The sequence below is a fragment of the Cyprinus carpio genome, chromosome A4 (assembly GCF_018340385.1).
Source record: "Cyprinus carpio isolate SPL01 chromosome A4, ASM1834038v1, whole genome shotgun sequence".
Taxonomy (NCBI): Eukaryota; Metazoa; Chordata; class Actinopteri; order Cypriniformes; family Cyprinidae; genus Cyprinus; species Cyprinus carpio.
This window is the reverse complement of record NC_056575.1, coordinates 7,551,991-7,570,276: the sequence shown is the minus strand read 5'-3', so window position 1 is coordinate 7,570,276 and position 18,286 is coordinate 7,551,991. Positions and strand designations below refer to the sequence as shown.

The following is an 18,286-nucleotide window of genomic DNA, read 5'->3' as shown; positions in this document are numbered from 1 at the left end:
CCGCCACTGGAGACGAAGCCCTCAGTTGTAGTTTACAAGCAGGAGATTAGCAGCTTTCATCAAACATGTAAAACCATTCCAGCGGGATCAAGTGTTCCTCTATATGAGACGAAAGTTAAACAAATGCTAGTTGAAATGAAACTTTTACAGCAAAAATATACAAAAGTTAAGATAAGGGAACATCATTCTAACTGTTATGATGAATTGTATAAATATATTAGTTATTTTTTGCCTTTTTATTCATTAGATGATTAAGATGTTGATTCATTAGACTGAATAAAAAAAATAAAAAGGTAATTGCAACTTTTTACCTCACAATTCCGAGATATTAACATGCATTCGTAAGAAAATAGCTTTTTTCTTTATAACACGTAATTGCAAGTTTATATTTCAATTCAGAGAAAAAAGTCAGATTTGTGAGTTTGTATCACTTAATTCTGAGAATAAAATGTGAGATGTAAACTTGCAAGTGCCAGAAAAAGAATTGTGAGATAAAAAGTCACAATTACCTTCTTTTTTTTTTTTCCTTAGATTAGATTTTTTTTTTTTATTTATATATGTAATGATTGAATGTTACAGAAAAAGAATTGTGAGATAAAATGAGATTCTTGTGTAATAACAGCACAGAAAAAAAGTGTTCAGCCATGTCCAATTTAGACTGTGTGGGATGTCCAAGTGTTCAGCCAATTGTATTTGTTGCATACTTTCTTCAACACTAATCAATGCAAAAACGAAAGTGTAATTAAATTGGGTGCATTGTGAGAAGTGCCGTACAGATGTCCCATCTGGTCATTGAGATACAGCCTTTGTTATGAAAGACTGAAGTGGCTTTACTGAGAGTGTTTAATGTAATCCTGTGGATTGTGGGTTGTCAATCCCTCACACTATAAAACAAGGAATTGGGTTTCATTTCAATAAGGAAGATGAGAAACAGAAGCAGCATATGCTGCAGGCATCAGAAAGCTTTATTTAAAAGAATATAAAGGATGTATTCTGACTGAATCCTTTAATCAACTAAGAGAACAGAGAGAGAGGTTTTATTTACTGCAACTTCAAAAGTTAAATTCTAGCATTCACATTTATACATTTTTATAACTAAAGCAGACTGAGAATGACAAGATTAGTAACAATTTCCGAAAAATCTGCATTTAAAGGTTGTTTCTGAATATTAAAGCATCAATTTTAAATTCACCATAATTTCATTTATTACTTTATGCAATCCCAACAAAGGATAACAGATAACAAATTTTAAAATAAAATAAAATAAAATAAAATAAAATTTTGTAGAATGTTATAACATTATTTAAATTCTGTGAAAAATAAATTAATATAATAAATTATAATTAAATATAATATAATTAAATAAATTTTGGTGAAATTAAATAAAATAAAATAGCTATTCCTCACACCATTGGTGCTTGGACCTAATTTAGCTATTTTTATGGGTTAGATCAAGTCTAGAAAATTCCTTAATTTATCACATTACCACTGTTTAGAGTGTAACAATTATTTTCTTGTGTCTCCTAGATGAACAGAGAGGAACCATGGACCAAGTCACTGAATCATTCACTAAGAAGCAGCAGCAAGAAGCAATTTGATATACTTCATATTCATGGTATATATGACTGTTTGTCAAACTGTCTCAGGTTGTGCTCTAAGTTCTATATGTCTCCAAACATAATTATGCAGATAAACATACATGAACACACACACGGATGCAATCATCTGTAGCAGGCCCAAGCCAAACAGCTCATATAGCTTTTGGAAAACAGTATAGACATGCTCTTATAAGGTCAGGTTATCTGAAGAGGAGCTTTACTCCACATCTGGACTCTGTTTTCATACAGTATATCTCTATTAGAGCTGAATGCAGAGCTACTGCCAGCTATAAACTATACAAGCACACACTTATGGAAGTGAGCAGATAAATCTGAGGCAACATAAAAAGACAGGAGGATCTAACTCAAATCCACAGAAGAAAGCCGGCTAATGTCCTTCTCTTTGCATTCAATTCACAAATATAGTGAATCTTGGAAGTGGTATAACACCATACTATGCATACTATTTTAGCAGTATGCAATACATTAGGTGTAAAGTGCATAGTATGCAAATTTTATTTAATTTTATTACAGTTAATGTTTATTTTATTTCAACCTATTTTAATGTTTTAAAATTCTGTTAAATAATTAAATACATACAAATATAAATAAATAAACTGGATAAAACATTAATAATGATAGTGTGTGTGTGTGTGTGTGTGTGTGTGTGTGTGTGTGTTTTTTTTTGTTTTTTTTTTTTTTTTTTTTAAACTCGTAGTGGACGAAGATCCAATGCCACTGGTATTAATGAATACTGTAAGTCTGTATCTGAAATAAGATCAGTGGATTTCACTAATATAAACCACATGAGTGCACACACAAACACAGAATATCTCATTAATGATATTTGCAATGGTCTTCTGAATAATGATTGGATATGCTGACTGTAAATGCTTTCCAGGCCAGGTTGAACTGTAGGGCAGGAAGGGTTCAGGGGTTCATTACATCTGACTGCATCAGCAGTCAGTGTCAGCATCTGTTCTGAGGGGGTCAGATCAAAGCTGATGAGGTTTGGGGTTCACGTGTTTGAACACTGTCGTCACTAGCTGTTTTTTTTTTTTTTTTTACTGAAGTGGTGTTCGACAGCTGTGGCTCTGACAAATTTGAGTTGTAATGGAAGATGACAGATGGAATCCAGTGTCGGGTTAAGCTCTATTAAAGGATCTGAGCAATCAAACTATGCATACATCATCTACAGAACACAAGGATGCAATGAGAAGATAGTAAAATTCTGAATTTGTTTATTTCCTTTCTCTGTCAGTCATAAATGATGACATGACAAGTCTTGGAATTGCAGAGAAATTGAAAAAAAAAAATATTTTATTGTATTTTTTTTTTACATTTGTTTTGTTTTTATTAATTATATTCTATTTAAAAATAATCAAAATATAATAATATAACACAAATGACATTTTGTAAATTACTTTACATATGTAATATATCTTATTTTTAATTTTGTAATATATTTTTTTATCTTTTATTAATTCAAAATTAAATGATTTATTATAATAATTATTATGTATAATAATAATAAAAACAATATATTTAAAGTTATATTTTTGTTAATTATATTTATATATTTATAGTTATTTTTAGCAATTACTTTAATCAGCTTAAGTAATTTTATTAATTAAATATGCTGAGTCATAACACTCTGTAAACTGTCTCCATTTCAACTGCCCCGGGTGGGCCTGTTTATAAGTTAGCTGTCTCTTCTGTTTCTCTCTTATTTTCTTTTCCTCTTTCTCATGCTAACTGTGGCATCAGATAAGCATTTACTAATTACAGTGAGGAAATGAGCAGAAGTCAAAGCTGTCAGTCTCATCTTCTCAGAAAACACACACTAACTTCCTCTGTAATATGACACAGCCCTGTACCACCTGCGACACACACTCATGGACCTCGTTCCCACTCCACACTCACACACAGGCATTAAATAAAGTCAAAAGCACACAGCTTGCCTTTAATCAAGAGATCTTTATGTGCTGTTAGGAGTAGAGGCAGTTGGACACAGACGCACACGTACAGCTGCTCTTACTTCACCAATCTGTCAAACAAAACTCTCGGTAAGAGAGCTGAAAAATGAAAACAGGCCTTATTCAGGAACGTAAGTGTGAGATTTAACGGCGGGAACTTTCCAGTCATCGAAGACAAATTGGACTAAGGTCAAAAATGCTGCATCTTTACTTTGGCCAGAATGAATCACTGCCAAAGCAGATCTTTCTTTTACTGACTGGAGCAGAAAGGTCTGCAATACCTGAAAAGAGCGGTTAGCATTCTCATTCATCTCAATGGCAGGTTTTTCTGTGTATGCATCTGTGCATGCTTTTTATGCGTATAAATAAATACACAATATATACATAAATAACTATATGCATATACATAACTGCAGTTTGGGGTCTGTAAGATTTTTCGATGTTTTTGAAAGATGTTTTTTATGCTCACACAAAGGCATAAAAAACAAAGTGTATAAAAATATAAAAAAGCAAAAAAAGTAAAAATAAATAAATAAAGTAAATTACAAAATTGATATGAAAAAACATAACTTAAGGTCCACACTGTATAATCTATGAAAGAGCACACAGACTGACTCAAGCATAATAAAGCCCACTGACCGCACTAATAGTGGACCGCCAGCGGTTTTGTTATTGTGAAATAATTGGGCCACTGGACCACAAAAGCACAAGGCAGAGCAGGAAGCAGTCAGCTTCTGAGTGAGACTGGCAAACAGCATTTAGATGAATATCTCCTTTAACAGGGACTGATTAAGAACAGAACGGATACATTTTTTTTCAATTCTCTGGTACAAGTGAGATGATTAGGTACAAAGAAAAAAGTGGGCTGTGGCCAGACCGCAGAACTGTTCAATGAAAACCAGCAGTCAGGTCCAAAATTTACCACATGGGTTCACATTTCTTAACAAGGATCCATGGGGAATGTTTAACTAGTTTTCCCATCTTGCCTTGACAGGGACAGTTCACCCAAAAATAAAAATTCTGTCATTATTTACTCACTCTCAAGTTGTTTCAAACCTGTATGAATTTCTTAACAAAAGAAGATATTTTAAAGAATGTGCGTAACAAAACAGTTTCTGGTCCCCATTGAATTCCATAGTATTTTTTCCCCATACAATGGGGACCAGCTACTGTTTGGTTACTCACATTCTTTAAAATATATTATGTTATGTCCAACAGAAAAACACTTAAACATGTGTGAATGCCATTGCATTAGATAATGAAATTTAATAAAATAATTTTTTTAGCGGCCATATGAAGTCAGTTCCCCTCAAGGTTACACAGGTGTGCAACAGAAAAAGAGGGTGAACAGACAAAGCTGGCAATGCAAGTGTAAAAAAAAGTGATGAGTCTCTTTAATTCAGTGATAAGATGTAAACAGAGAGGAGGCTTGTTCTCTGATTTATTCCTGGTCCTCTAGTACTCAAACAGAAGTTGTAGTAAACAGAAGGAGTAACCCACAGCACTCATTCTAACACCATTGCTTTGGAGAAGTGCATGCATGCGCATTCACTGCACTGTGGCCCGCTCTGACCCAGACACTGCTGTAAGAGTTTAATCCCTGATCTGACAGACTTCAAAAGCAGAGCTCCCGATCACGCGCACATATGGACTGCTACGTAATCTCTTCAATTCCAGCCGGATCCTGATGGAGCAAAGAAAGGCCCCAAGACCCAGTGTGAGTGCTTGAGATGGAGAGAGTGAAAAAAAGGGTGTGAGAGGGAAAGAGAGAGATGAAAGGTGTGGGTGGGTGGATTCAAGAGGTCTTGCATGTCTCTCTCCATACATCCAACTCCATCAATCATCCCAATCAAAACCTTCTGTCATCACCTGATTGAAACTCGAGTCAAATAATGGAGAAGAAAAACTGAAGAATAAAGGAATAGCAAAATAAGACACAGCATGTTTTGTTTTAAAAGTACTGGATAACAAGTGTTTGTAAGCCAGCTTACTTTCGTGGAAAAAAATTTAAAAAATTCTAAAACAAATTACAATATGTTAAAGTGTCCTTATTATGCGATTTCAAATATTGCCTTTCATGCAGTGTGTAATGTAGCTGTATGTGAAAGTATACAATCTGCAAAGTTGTAAATCTGAAAGTCGTCAGTAGCTTGTTTGTGTAGTCAACATCATGCCAAGATGCTCCCTGGTGTTCGAAACCTTTGTTGACATTATCAAGTGCGCTTGTTTGATATTAAATTTCACAGTGATGAGTATTAATGTGTTTTATGCTAATTTGTTATAGATGGCTAGAGAACACCCGTGATGGTCGCACACCGAATGAATTACCGCGTCTCACCAGAAAATGTCGCCCACAGCTGAATCATCCATCATCCATACATTTTACAAAGCGCTCGTCCACGGCGTACAGCCTAATACGATATATGTATAAATTAAAACTATGCAAAAGCGGCAGTCCTTCAGGTGCACACAGTGTCCCAATTCGCTCACGTTTTTATTTATCGAATCATTTGAGAATTGTTGGAAAATGAGGTGATAATTATACATATTTTGAAAAAAGCATTTTTTGGCCTTGCATGCACGTAAACCTATTGTAGGAGACTCCCAAAATATTATCATGAACCTTAAAAATGGCATAATAGGGGGTCTTTGTTAATATAAAGCAAACAAAAAATAAATCTAATCTAATTGAATCACATCAAGTTTAAATTGATCTAATTGCCCATAACTAGTTTGGTGATTTTGCAGGACTTTGCAAGTATTTGAACTATAAGAATACACTTTTATAACTGAAGCAGAGACTGAGAATGGTTAGATATAAAATGATAACAAAATCTGCTTTTGAAAAAGTAAAAAAAAAAAAAAAAAAGTGATGTGTTAAATTGTTAAATGGGTTATTCAATGAACAAGTCCTTACAAATAAATAAAAAATAAATGTAAAATAAATATAAAACAAATAAAACAAAAACAAATGAATGGAATATGACATGATATGAAATAAAAATGTTATGCAAAAATATATCTAAAAAAAATGTAACTAAAAATATATCTAAAAATAAAGTCAAATTTTATCACAAATTTTCTGACAAATCATGTAAACAAAACAGTTCATACAATCATTGCTACTTTATTACAACAACCACTGTTATCAAGATAATTAATGTAAATCTTGGTTAATTTTATTGTAAGTGGCAGATGCCATAGCTAGCATGGTAGTTTTTTTTTTTAAGTGAGACATTATCTCTTGAATTTAGTCGCATATGACCAACAGCTGTGTGTGACCCTCTGACAATAACAACAAAAACCTCTTTCCTTAATCAGATCTGCAGGAAAACAGCTGTATCTTATTAAGATTATGTGAATGTTACACAGTGTGCTAAATTTTCCTTAGCGGGTGCTAACTCTGTCCAGCACTAATAAGGCCAATGAAGTCTGTCACTGTGGTCATTCGCTCTGTGGTGAGCTAGCCAGCTCCAGATGTGCACAAAAGATTGCAGGTAGCAAGCCGATTGCTCTCTGATGAACAAACAAAGGTAATTTTCTTTACAAAACAGGTTTGAGGCTCTCGTGGAGGATCCTCCGAGCTGCTGCACTTCAAAGCAGGATTAAGAGCTCCCAAAAATCTGAGGAAATGAGCACTTTACTCTCCATCGCCATACCCACTGACAAGTTATGCAGAATGAGCATAGTTTCTTTGAGTTTTGGAGTGAGGTGGACAGGGTCATGTAAGCTGTTCAACTGATGGTCAGGCAGAATCTGTGAGAAACATGTTGCTCAAGTATAACAATACCAGTACAAGCACATTACAAAGGAGCCTCATTAACTATATTATAACTATATCTTCACAGTTGTCTTTGGTGTGTTTGTTTTCACTACAAGATGAAAGCAGGAATTCACATAGGAAGACAGAGAAGGAACATGCGTGTTTGTGAGTCAATACACTGATACGACCCTTCGTGGGTGGGTGTAATAACTGTTTGCATACCTGCCTGTGTCGTCTCCAACTAATTAAAAATCTAATTGCCCCAACAATCAGGCAACATTCTGCTTTAGCCTGACAATACAGTGGCCAGAGACACTCGAGAGGACTTCAAAGCCCAGCAGGGTGAATGGAGCTTGTGTTTGGTAGGGGGTGCTGGTGGTCCTCAACCCTAGTGGGGAGTTAAAATCTCGAGGTCTTGAAAGCATGGTAGTGTGGATGGAGCTTTTATGTGGAATCCAAGTGAGAGAAAAACTGAAAAGAGAAATATGAAATCATGAAAAGAGAACAGATGATAGAGCACTTGGTAGGGGAAGAGTCCAGGTGGTTTTTGGGAGCAACACATTCACATACTGACAATTCAGTTTGCATTTTTTTAGATTCTGTCAATAATAGATAATAGAATATATATTATTTTTTATTTAATTAATTTAATTTATTTTGTTTTTAATATAATAATTTGTTTTAATAATATCATTTGTATATTTTAAATAAATAATTATACTATTAACACTAGTTCAAAACTTTAGGATCAGTAAGAAATTGTTACTATTATTTAGCAGCAATATTAAATTGGCCAAAAGTTGAAAAAACATTTGTACATAAAAAAAAATATATATATATTTTATATTCTGTTCTTTTAAATATTCTATTCACCAAAGAATCCTGAAAACAAAAATGTATCATGGTTTCCACAAAAACATTAAGTAGCACAATTGATGTGATTGTTGAATGTTTTCAACATTGATAATAATAAGAAATGTTTTTTGAGCACCAAATCAACATATTAGAATTATTTCTGAAGGATCATGTGACACTGAAGACTGGAGTTATGATGCTGAAAATTCAGCTTTGCCATCACGGGAATAAATTAAATTCTAAAATATATTAAAATAGTTATTTTAAATTGTAATAGTTTTTTTTTTTTTCACAATACTACTGTTTTTACTATATTTTGTGATTAAATAAATGCAGCCTTGGTGAGCATAAGAGATATCTTTCAAGGACATTAAAACATCTTACTGACACCAAACTTTTGAACATCAGTGTATATTATTATTATTATCATTTTTTTTTTTTTATCCAATTTATTCAGTATCTTCTTTGAATACTGATTTAGAATACTTGAATACTTCTTTGATTTAGACAAAATTTCTACCAAAACACTTTTTTTTCTGACATGTTGGTGTTTTATCTTTCACTTGGATGTTATAAGATGAACTGAGTAAACAACTTTTAAACTTTCTACTAGTTTTCTCTTTGTCATTTGTTTGAGGTCAGACAAATAAAAAATAAAAAAATATAATAATAATAATCATCAGATTGTCCAACTCATGCCAGTTTCCCTACAAAAAAGAATCACACCAGAATCCTAACAGACCATTACATCTTTAGCACTTCATTGGTTTTATATGGCATACAGCACTGAAAAGGTCACACTATTTTAAAAAGACCTCTTCTATATATTAACAGTGCCAGGGTGACACAGGATACGTCCCTTCTCTTCTCCTAATTACTGGCTCCATATTCCATAAATCCAGAAGAATCCACACACACACCAATGTGCCAAACATGCTGCGGTACACTTCTCTGCTGGAGAGGGCTTTAGGAACCAGGGGTCAGCTGACTAACGACAACACCAGACGAAGACCCTCAATAGCCATAGAAAGAACAAGAGACAGACAAACTCACTTTAACTGCTTCAGAATGGAAAGAATGAAGTAACAATCCACCATCCCAGAACAGCTGAGGTATATATTTTAAGGAACAGATATTTAAAAGCTTTAAGGCTACAAAAATAGATGCAAAAACACCACAAATGTATCATTAAGGTGGTCCATGCCAATTGTACAGATTTTTTCAAGTCTTCTGAAGATATATTGTCAAACAACATTGGACCCCATTGATATTCACTGCAAGGAGAAAAAAAAAAAGCCTTTTTTGTGTTTTTGGTTTGAAATACTTCAGGGTTAGTAAATGATTTCCACTTTTTGAGTGAAATTTCCTGTACTGATCCAATCACATATGCTAATCTAATTGCTTTGGCATCAGAGAGTTTAAAAAGTGGTGAATGTTTGTCTCTGCAGAGCTTTTGATGGATGCTGAGGGTTCTAATGGCAAACAGAGAGTGTGTTGAGAGGAAGGGCAGATGGTAGACATGGACGTCAACATGCCGTAGCTTCAAAATAATTCCTCTGTGCTGCAACCTTGCCTCCCCTGTCCTTTCTGCGCTAATGTTTTCCACACTAATCCTCCTAAAGACAGACAGAGAGATGCTCTGTGTGTCAGAATACGGATCGTCAGCGGCATGAACAAAATGTGTTTATATGATGCCGTGTCAAGTTAAGTTGAGACCCATGCATTGTTTCACTGTTGTCGATCCAGCAGTTTAAACGCTTGTGTGAACTGCTCCTTAGAAGCCAAGAAGGCTTGTTGTGTAAAAAGATGCGCAGATGCAGTTGGAAAGAATTAAAGAATCTTGCATTGTTTTCCCTCAAGACCACCCTCTGATTTTTGGCTTGAGTTAGAAACACAAAAATGGAAAACGAAAGTGTTTACTTCAGATTATGCTACAGATGAGTTTTGGGAAAGTTCCCTAAATAAAATATCTACATATAAATCAACCAAAAAGATGGCAACAAGCCAATCTCCATTTGAATGTCACCTCGAGGCTTGAAAAACACCCATCATGCGCAGGGGAAAAGCTCCAGATCTCTAAAACCACACTGTGGCTTCTGCTGAGTTAAAAAAAAAAGATGCTTCCTAAATTCAAATCCATTCCATCACAAGCTATATGTCAACACAAGCTGAGAAGAAACAGGGGAACTGTGTTCTCTGAAAGACCGTTTACAAGTGAGCTTTAAAGCCAACCAGTCACTTAAAGAGATGATTTATGTAAAAATTTAAATTCTGTCATAATTTACTTGAATATAATTCATACAACACAAAAGAAGATATTTTGAAAAATGTTGCAGTTTTTCATCCATTTCAAGCCATCCTTTAATATGTTAATGAATGAAACAATATAATGCGTTGCAAACATAAGCTTTCCAGCTGGATGTTTTCAAAACAGTGAACAATTCGTCAAGCTTAGTGCTCGCATTTATTTGCTGGATGAGGTCAGGAAGTCCTGTGTGTATTAATGAGGTACACATGGTGCTGAAAGAAGTGAATTATCCTTTGACACTTACAGATCTCTTTTGGTCACGCCAACAAAAGGTTGCTTTCTGACTATACCCATGTGACTGCTAGTAAGTAAATACTGATGCTGCTTATGGTTTTCGGATCGTGTCCCTGATGCACAAAGAAAAGATTTATGTGTTTGCCTCGCTGTAAATAAGGCCTCAGACAACCTTTTGATTGGTCTTTGAAGGGAAACGTGATAAAATGCTTGATTTCCAGCCCATTCTCCTCTCCAGGGATCAAGGGATAAATGAAGGAATGTTGTATGTAAGGAAGGATCGGTTCTCAATCTCAATCCTCATACACATTAAACACTGAAGACCAAAATGAGTTGTTCAACACAGGCCACAGTCTCATCAGTTGGTCCGACTGATAACTTCCAAACATCCAATCAAGTCTCTAGTTGTTTACACCTGATAATAATATTTGTCTTGTCTCTAGTGTTCAACCGTTGCACAGAAATTAACTGAACAATTAAGAATAAATGGAGCAATTTGTTTCATTCCCTGTTCATTTTATAAAAATACAACTAGCAAATGGGATTAACTTATTAAGAATACTCACAGCCCAACACTTGGTAGGTTTTGAAGTTCTGAATCTTTATAGAAAACACTCGTATTTACAGTAACTTATTTACGACGCTTGAGACAGAAAGTGGTTCATGCTTTCTGAAGCTCCAACCAAACAAGACTCCCTGGGGAAGATGCTGTCATCAGCACATCACAACTGGAGATACACAGCCATAAAATACTTTCATTAGGAACTGGCGTTAGCTAGAAGTCACGAACACTGTCACTCTCTCATTTCTTCTCATTCTGCTTTTCGCCATTCTGTTGCATCACTTTGATCCAGTTCAGCATGAAATACAATGTAGCCATTAGGAAATAGTGAAAGAAAACTGGAATAAACTGTGTAATATTTAAACCATGCCTAATTCAGTAGCAAAAACAGTTGTAAGGCCCATCCGCACCAAGAATGGCAACTATAAAGATAATTATAACAATAACTACACTCTCAGAAATAAAGGTACAGATGCTGTCACTGGGATGGTACCTTTCCATTCTGGTATCTTAAAGGGACATATTAGTGTACATATTAGTACCGAAAAGGTACAAAAGTATACCTTTTTAAAAGGTACCACTCCAGTGACAGCTTTTGTATCTTTTTTTCTGAGATTGTATAGTAGTGTCCACACCAATGGATGATAACATTCTGTGTATAATAAATGTGCTTGCAGTTTTTCAAAATGAATTGTTTAAATATGCAAATGAGGCATTACCTAATTAAATATGTGCTGATTTGCATACAAAATTTTAGAACTCAAAGGTTTTTACAGAGGGGATCTCTTTTTATCATTCCTTAAATCAGAAAATACTGACAACTGACAGAAAAAAAAAGAAAAATGCATAATTTTTTTTAGGAATAAAACATTGTAAAAAAATCAGGCAAAATATATATGAACTGTAAAAACCTTCAGAATATAGTGATAAAACTGTAAAGTTTGGTGTATTCAAGTACTACTTAATTGGAAATATTTGGATCGGAGCAGGAGAAAAATATAATTTTGCCTGTACTGTCTTGCCTTAAATGATCTGGTAAAATATATGTAGGTAAATATAGGACATATAAATAGAAACTATTAAATAATTTCTCAATTTCAGAGAGAAATATATGCACACACACAACATGAGTCAACACTGTGTGACAGAAACCTGCTTTGATCTACTATAACTGTGATTCTACCATCAGCGCTATCAGATAACTGCTACTGAACAGGCACTGAAACCTGAACATCCACGAGAAAGAAAGTGCCGGAATGGTCCAGAATCAGTTCTAAAGTCTTTACTGCATTAAAAATGAAATGAAAAATATGAGATCCACACCTCCTCTTGTGGACTATAAGAATCTCCAGCGCTTAAATTAACCTAGGAATGTAACAAACTTCATAAGCTGGCCGACAAATTCCTTTTAGACAGATGTGTGTGTTAGTGTTTAGAGGAGGAGCTGTGTTTGTCCTGCGTACCTGCATGAAGCTGCACATCACATACTCATCAAACATTGGCAGACTGGGCCTGCTTTCGCGGTATATGTACAGAGTGTATATCGTCATGACGATGGGCTCAGCCTCTGATTCGTCCATCACCAGAATGTTGATTCTGCTGTTGCCCAGGCCAACCGGGTAGTTTGCCATCCTGAAGAAAACAGAGAAGAGTTCTGAGAAACTCATTGTACTTGATCGCATATGCACACACACATACACACACACACTCTTTCACAAACACACACACACACTTTCTGAATCACACACACATACTTTTTGTTTTTTTTTTTGGTGATGTCGTGACAGAAGAGGAGGATTACTGTGGATTTAAACTGCATCCCAGTCAACAGGTGACCCCTCACTCGTGGACAAATAAGGCTGTGCTATGACAAAACCTTGAGAAAGGAGACAGCCCAGACTGCTCGCAGACAGATCAGTCAACCCTTTGCTTTCTATGTGTAGAACTATTAACTTAGCTATTTAATCTCTCTCTGAAACACTTTATTGTAAAGAATTAAAACTTGCAGTTGTTATATAAAGTTGTTATTTATGTGATCGAAACCATTACTTTCAAGGTATAATCTAATGAAGATTCAATGAATTCAGTCATTTAAAATAATTTAATATTTTATAATAATTCATAGATTTTTATAGAACAAAAAAATTTTTTATTTTATGGTATATTTTTATGGAGATTAATTGTATATCTATCTATCTATCTATCTATCTATCAAAAAATAATTAACACATATATTATTAATTTTACCTTAAATCTTGTTGAAAATAGTATTCTCTCTATTTGTATTATTACAATTAAAATATTTTGTATCAAATAAAACCATTTATTTTTGATGTCAAAACATTTCATAAATTGCCTACATTATTTATTTTTATCTAATTTCACTTAGTATATTCTCTCACTAATAATTTAATGTCATTTTAATAATTTGATTTAATCTCTAACTAACAATAATTTATTCTTCATGACCATGTTATTTGTTGGCTTCTCATTTTTTTTAATCATATAATTAACTTTATCAAACACCAATTAAATGCCCAATACTTCAGCCTCCTGTTATAATCCTAGGGTCAGGGTCAGCTTTAAATATGTAAAAGCTTTTTTCCCTTTCTGTGAGTATTAGAGATTACAGGCTATAAGAGAGTCTAATAGGCAGTAATCAGGGATTTTCAATGTATGTGTGTGACTCGCCAGGCATGAGAAAGTATATTCATAAATTAATCTGATAATCAATCAAATGGTGAAGTGAGTTCGAGCTGACACATAAGAAGCCAGATATGATTACCAAGAAAAAGACAGCGAAAAAGGCGGCACTACTGTACCGCAGACCCTTTGTTTATTGTTTCCCAGCTCAAGACTGCATGCCTACTTAGCCCATTCAGTGAAGTTTTCATGTTTTTAACCATAAATGCTAAATTGTAATGCCACAGTATTTAATTCTACAATGTGGCAGCTGAGTTTGTGGTTATGCCATTTGTATTTGGTTTACCTGGGTCCACGATGTTCATCCAGGTGAATGTGGCAATGAGGGCTGACTGCTTCTGGCCGGATACGAATGGTGATCACATCAAACGGAACCTCAGCTCGATATTCCTTCTCCCATGCATTAAACGCTGGCATCAGCACCATTGGAGGGTCTGTGTACAACTGCCTCAGGTGGGGATCAACACACCTCCCTTGAAAATAGGAGTAAGGCACATTTAATATTTGATTTGTATTTTCGTATTAAGTAAAAACAGTTGATGTTTTATAAAAACAAATCAAATGTGTATTTGTAATTCACATAGTCAGGCTAACTACCACATGCTACTTGCCTTTTCTTGGGTCTGATGCCCCTGGGCTCTTTGGGTCATCCAAGCTGTTGGAATTATAGAAAACACAGCAATTTTTAGTAGGAAACTCAGCAAGTGCTCTATAATGGTCTGTTAAACGCAGGTGATTGGAAGCATGGGACGTTAGTAGATTTTTTTTTTTTTTTCAGGAATAGCAAAAGTTAGCCTTTTATGGTTTTTCCCTCCTCTTTTTAACATATAAAAACAATCAGTGCTGGCTTAAAAATGTATCTTAATTTGTTTGAAAGGCAATCAATCAATGAAGTAAGATGCTCAAAGACCTTTATAACATCGTGCAACAGAGTTGTGTCCCGGTTTGGATTCCCGTCCAGCCATTTTTTGTACAGATTTTTACTTGCCTTGTCTATGTTTTCACTGGCTCCGCAAAACAAAACAAAGTTGTTAAAACGTGGCAAAATATATATTTTTATTTTCATTTAACATTAAGTGTCCTTTAGAAAAAGGTAAAAGTATTTTTAAACGCAAAAATATCTGAAATTATGTTTTTCTGACTATACTTTTGCAGGAAAATGCAAATGTTTATTTGACTGTAGTTCCAAGTGTATTATTATTATTAATAATGACTAAAAGAGAACAACCACTCAATAGGGCTTTCAGTTTTCTCAGGTTTCTTAACAGAGACAGAAAGTGTGTAAGAGTGAGAAAATTTAAAACAAAACAAAAGAAATAAATAAATAAAAGACATCAGGAGGTTTGGGAGTTATTGTGGGAGAAAAAGAAAGGAAAACAAAAAAAACTGGACTGCAGGTGACCCAAAGCACCACAGGCTTAAATCAGCAGGTCACCTGCACTAAGAATGACTCAATATAAAATAATGATTTGTATGATATTATCTCCGGAACCCTTGCAGGATTTTTGGACGCCTGCAGCATTACTCATTTTAGCGCTGGAGAAAGAATAAGGTTTGATGATATGATCTTGTGAGTGTGTAACCTTTCAGTCTGATGTTTTCTCGTGTAGTAAAGGCTGAGCTCTTGGAGCAGGGCCACGAGAGCTGGTCTCCATCCATAATCCTGTGCGCTGAGGGACTCTGTCTGGATTAGATCATGCTGAGGATCGTCAGGAAGAGGACATGTAGGGTAGAGCTGCCATAACACACACACTCGATTTATTTTACAGACAAAAATGCACAACAAGGACATACAGGTCTGATTTAACATTACATTAAATCAAATTCAATTACATTTGTGCCTGTTAGTCCATCTTAATAAGCTTAGAAGTCATCAATATGCTATAGCTAATACGAGTATCTTTGAAAGTGCATAAAATGTGTCTTTACCAGCTGAAAGGGTCCTGGTCTTTTGAGGTGCAGATTAAACTGTTGCAATAAATGCATCTCATCTGGAGGCAGACACAGATCTTTTGGCCCTTCACAGTCACTGTACTGCATGACAAGTTCAAATAATTAGACCACAACAATGAACACTTTTGAAATGCTTGTAAAAATGACTGCATTTTACAAAGCAACAAAAATGAAAAGGAACAAAATAAATACAAATTGACTGTTTGTAAAGCATAGGAAATGATAAAATCATTTTTTTTGGACTGAAAATAATTGTCTATATTTTCAATGGCTAAATAAACAAACAAACAAATAAAATTATTAAAATGCAAAAAGAAAAATAAATAAATAAATAATATTTTAATTTTAATATCAAGTTTTCTTTAGGAAAAAAGTGACATTTAGAAATGCAAGAATATCTGAAATTATGCTATTCTGACATTTAGTTTTGCAGGAAAAATTCATTTGAAGTTCAAAATAACAAAAAATATTGTGAGAGTGAAAGAAACATGCATGCATTTACGAAATTTGTTCTGCTCATGTTTCATGAATGTTTTCTATTGAAATAGAAATGTTTAAAAAGAAACGACTGCAATCCATCAGTGTCCTAACAAAAAATGTTTTATTTTTACATGGTACAAGTTGCTTCATGGGGCAAACATGTTCAGACTAGCCGAAAACAAACTTTATCTCATTAAAACTTGTCATTGAAAATCTCTCCATATTTCTACAATAGCTTTCAGTAAGTGAAACATTTTTGCATGTGTCCTTTCAAGAAAAAAATACATCCATTGCATCCTTTAAAAATTAATAACAGTAATAATTAATGAAAAATTGAGTTAATTAGTTCACTTGCATATGATAATACCAGGAAAAACTAAAGCGAGTTTTACCTTTTGGTTCTCTTCCTTTGTTCTAAATAGCAAACTAGGCTCCACACCCTCGCTGCTGCATGCTGGGAAAAGCAGTTTCAGCACATCCTCCAGCATATACTCTTTGGCTATCTGTCCATCAAAGTGAGGGTCCTTCATTCCGTCAAAGTGTAGATCAGTCTGAAGCTGAGACAGAAAGAGAGCAGACAAATAATAAATGTGAATGTGTATTAATATGCTGCCATTTAGTGGTCAAATTGAGAGCTTGCATGGGAGATCATCTACTGTACAGCTGTGCGTAATATTTCAGCATCTATCCTCATCAAACAAAATTCAAAGTGGGTGTTTGTCCTTACCTTCACCACTACCGGATGAAGAGAAGAGTTATAGTGCAATGAGAAGGTCATTAATTGAAAACACAGCTGACACCTATAAGAAACACAGAAAAACTAAATTTTACAAATTCACTGATCAAAACACATGCATAGCATATAATTATAAATGCAGTTCACCCAAAAATTAATAATAATAATAATAATGGCTTTTAAATAAAATGTAAATAATAATAATTTAACAAATTAAATTATTAAGTACTTTAAAAAAGTTCTTAATTTCACAAAAATCCATCAGGTTTAAAAAAAAATGTTTATAATACACTTTTTAAAAATTTGGTAATTTTCTAGGTGAATTGTGTTTTTTTGACCTGGGTGAGGGGCTGCTGTCCTTCGTGGTTAATAAAGCAGCTTTCAGGATGCCACTGATGACGTGATTCATGTGCTCAATGGCCTTATGAGAGAGAACAGGACCCAGTCTTTCTCTAAAGAATACCTGCAACTGAAAGAGAGAGGTCTAAATCAGTCTGACACAGTACATAAACTAAAAGCTGAGAGGCAAACAGAGATCTCATTACTTCATCATTCAGCCTCTCTAAACAGATTGAGCAGAACACTGCAATTTCAACACCAGAAATACTGTTCATCAATACTGATTTAACAATGGCATACGTTCATACCTCTACAGCTGCGGATACAGCAACTAAGACAAAAACTCTCCCACATGGACAAGAGATTGATCCTTGATTTGTGATTGAGTGATTTGCACACATACTAGTATCAACACATTATGTTGTGACAGAGAAACCTTTCCATTGTACAACAGACAGTTAGAGGCAGCTGATGAGCTGAGCTGAAGAGTGATGACAGAGTGCAGCCATTAGAGGGCAGTAGAAGAACAATAGTCTATTACTACAGTCAACAGGTGATAAATCATGGATATCAATTGATTTGTTCATAAGGTTGAAAAACAAAAATGGGTTTTCAAGCACCATCAGTAAAATTTTAATGCTTTCATTCTTTGTTCATACATTAGAATGTGCCGTTTGATTTTTTTCAGAGCAAAAAATAATAACTATCATATATTTTTACCATGATTGGCAGAAAAAATATCATTCAGTGTAACAGTAGTTACACAAAACATCCTGTTC

General features: G+C 34.4%; 1 protein-coding gene across 2 annotated transcripts in view; it reads right to left on the bottom strand.

Moving 5' to 3' along the window:
• Positions 1-18,286, bottom strand: part of LOC109071791 (cadherin-like and PC-esterase domain-containing protein 1) — a 46,627-nt gene that overhangs the window by 10,503 nt on the left and 17,838 nt on the right. For both annotated transcript variants that reach the window (XR_006157821.1, XM_042748878.1), the window contains exons 7-14: positions 17,507-17,637; positions 17,160-17,232; positions 16,825-16,989; positions 15,929-16,033; positions 15,583-15,734; positions 14,611-14,654; positions 14,286-14,472; positions 12,760-12,928 (exon numbers count right to left, since the gene is read on the bottom strand). Coding sequence is in view for 1 of the 2 variants with exons in the window: in XM_042748878.1 (XP_042604812.1) it covers positions 12,760-12,928; positions 14,286-14,472; positions 14,611-14,654; positions 15,583-15,734; positions 15,929-16,033; positions 16,825-16,989; positions 17,160-17,232; positions 17,507-17,637 (1,026 nt within the window). In the remaining variant the exon portion in view is untranslated. The remainder of the gene's footprint in view (positions 1-12,759; positions 12,929-14,285; positions 14,473-14,610; positions 14,655-15,582; positions 15,735-15,928; positions 16,034-16,824; positions 16,990-17,159; positions 17,233-17,506; positions 17,638-18,286) is intronic.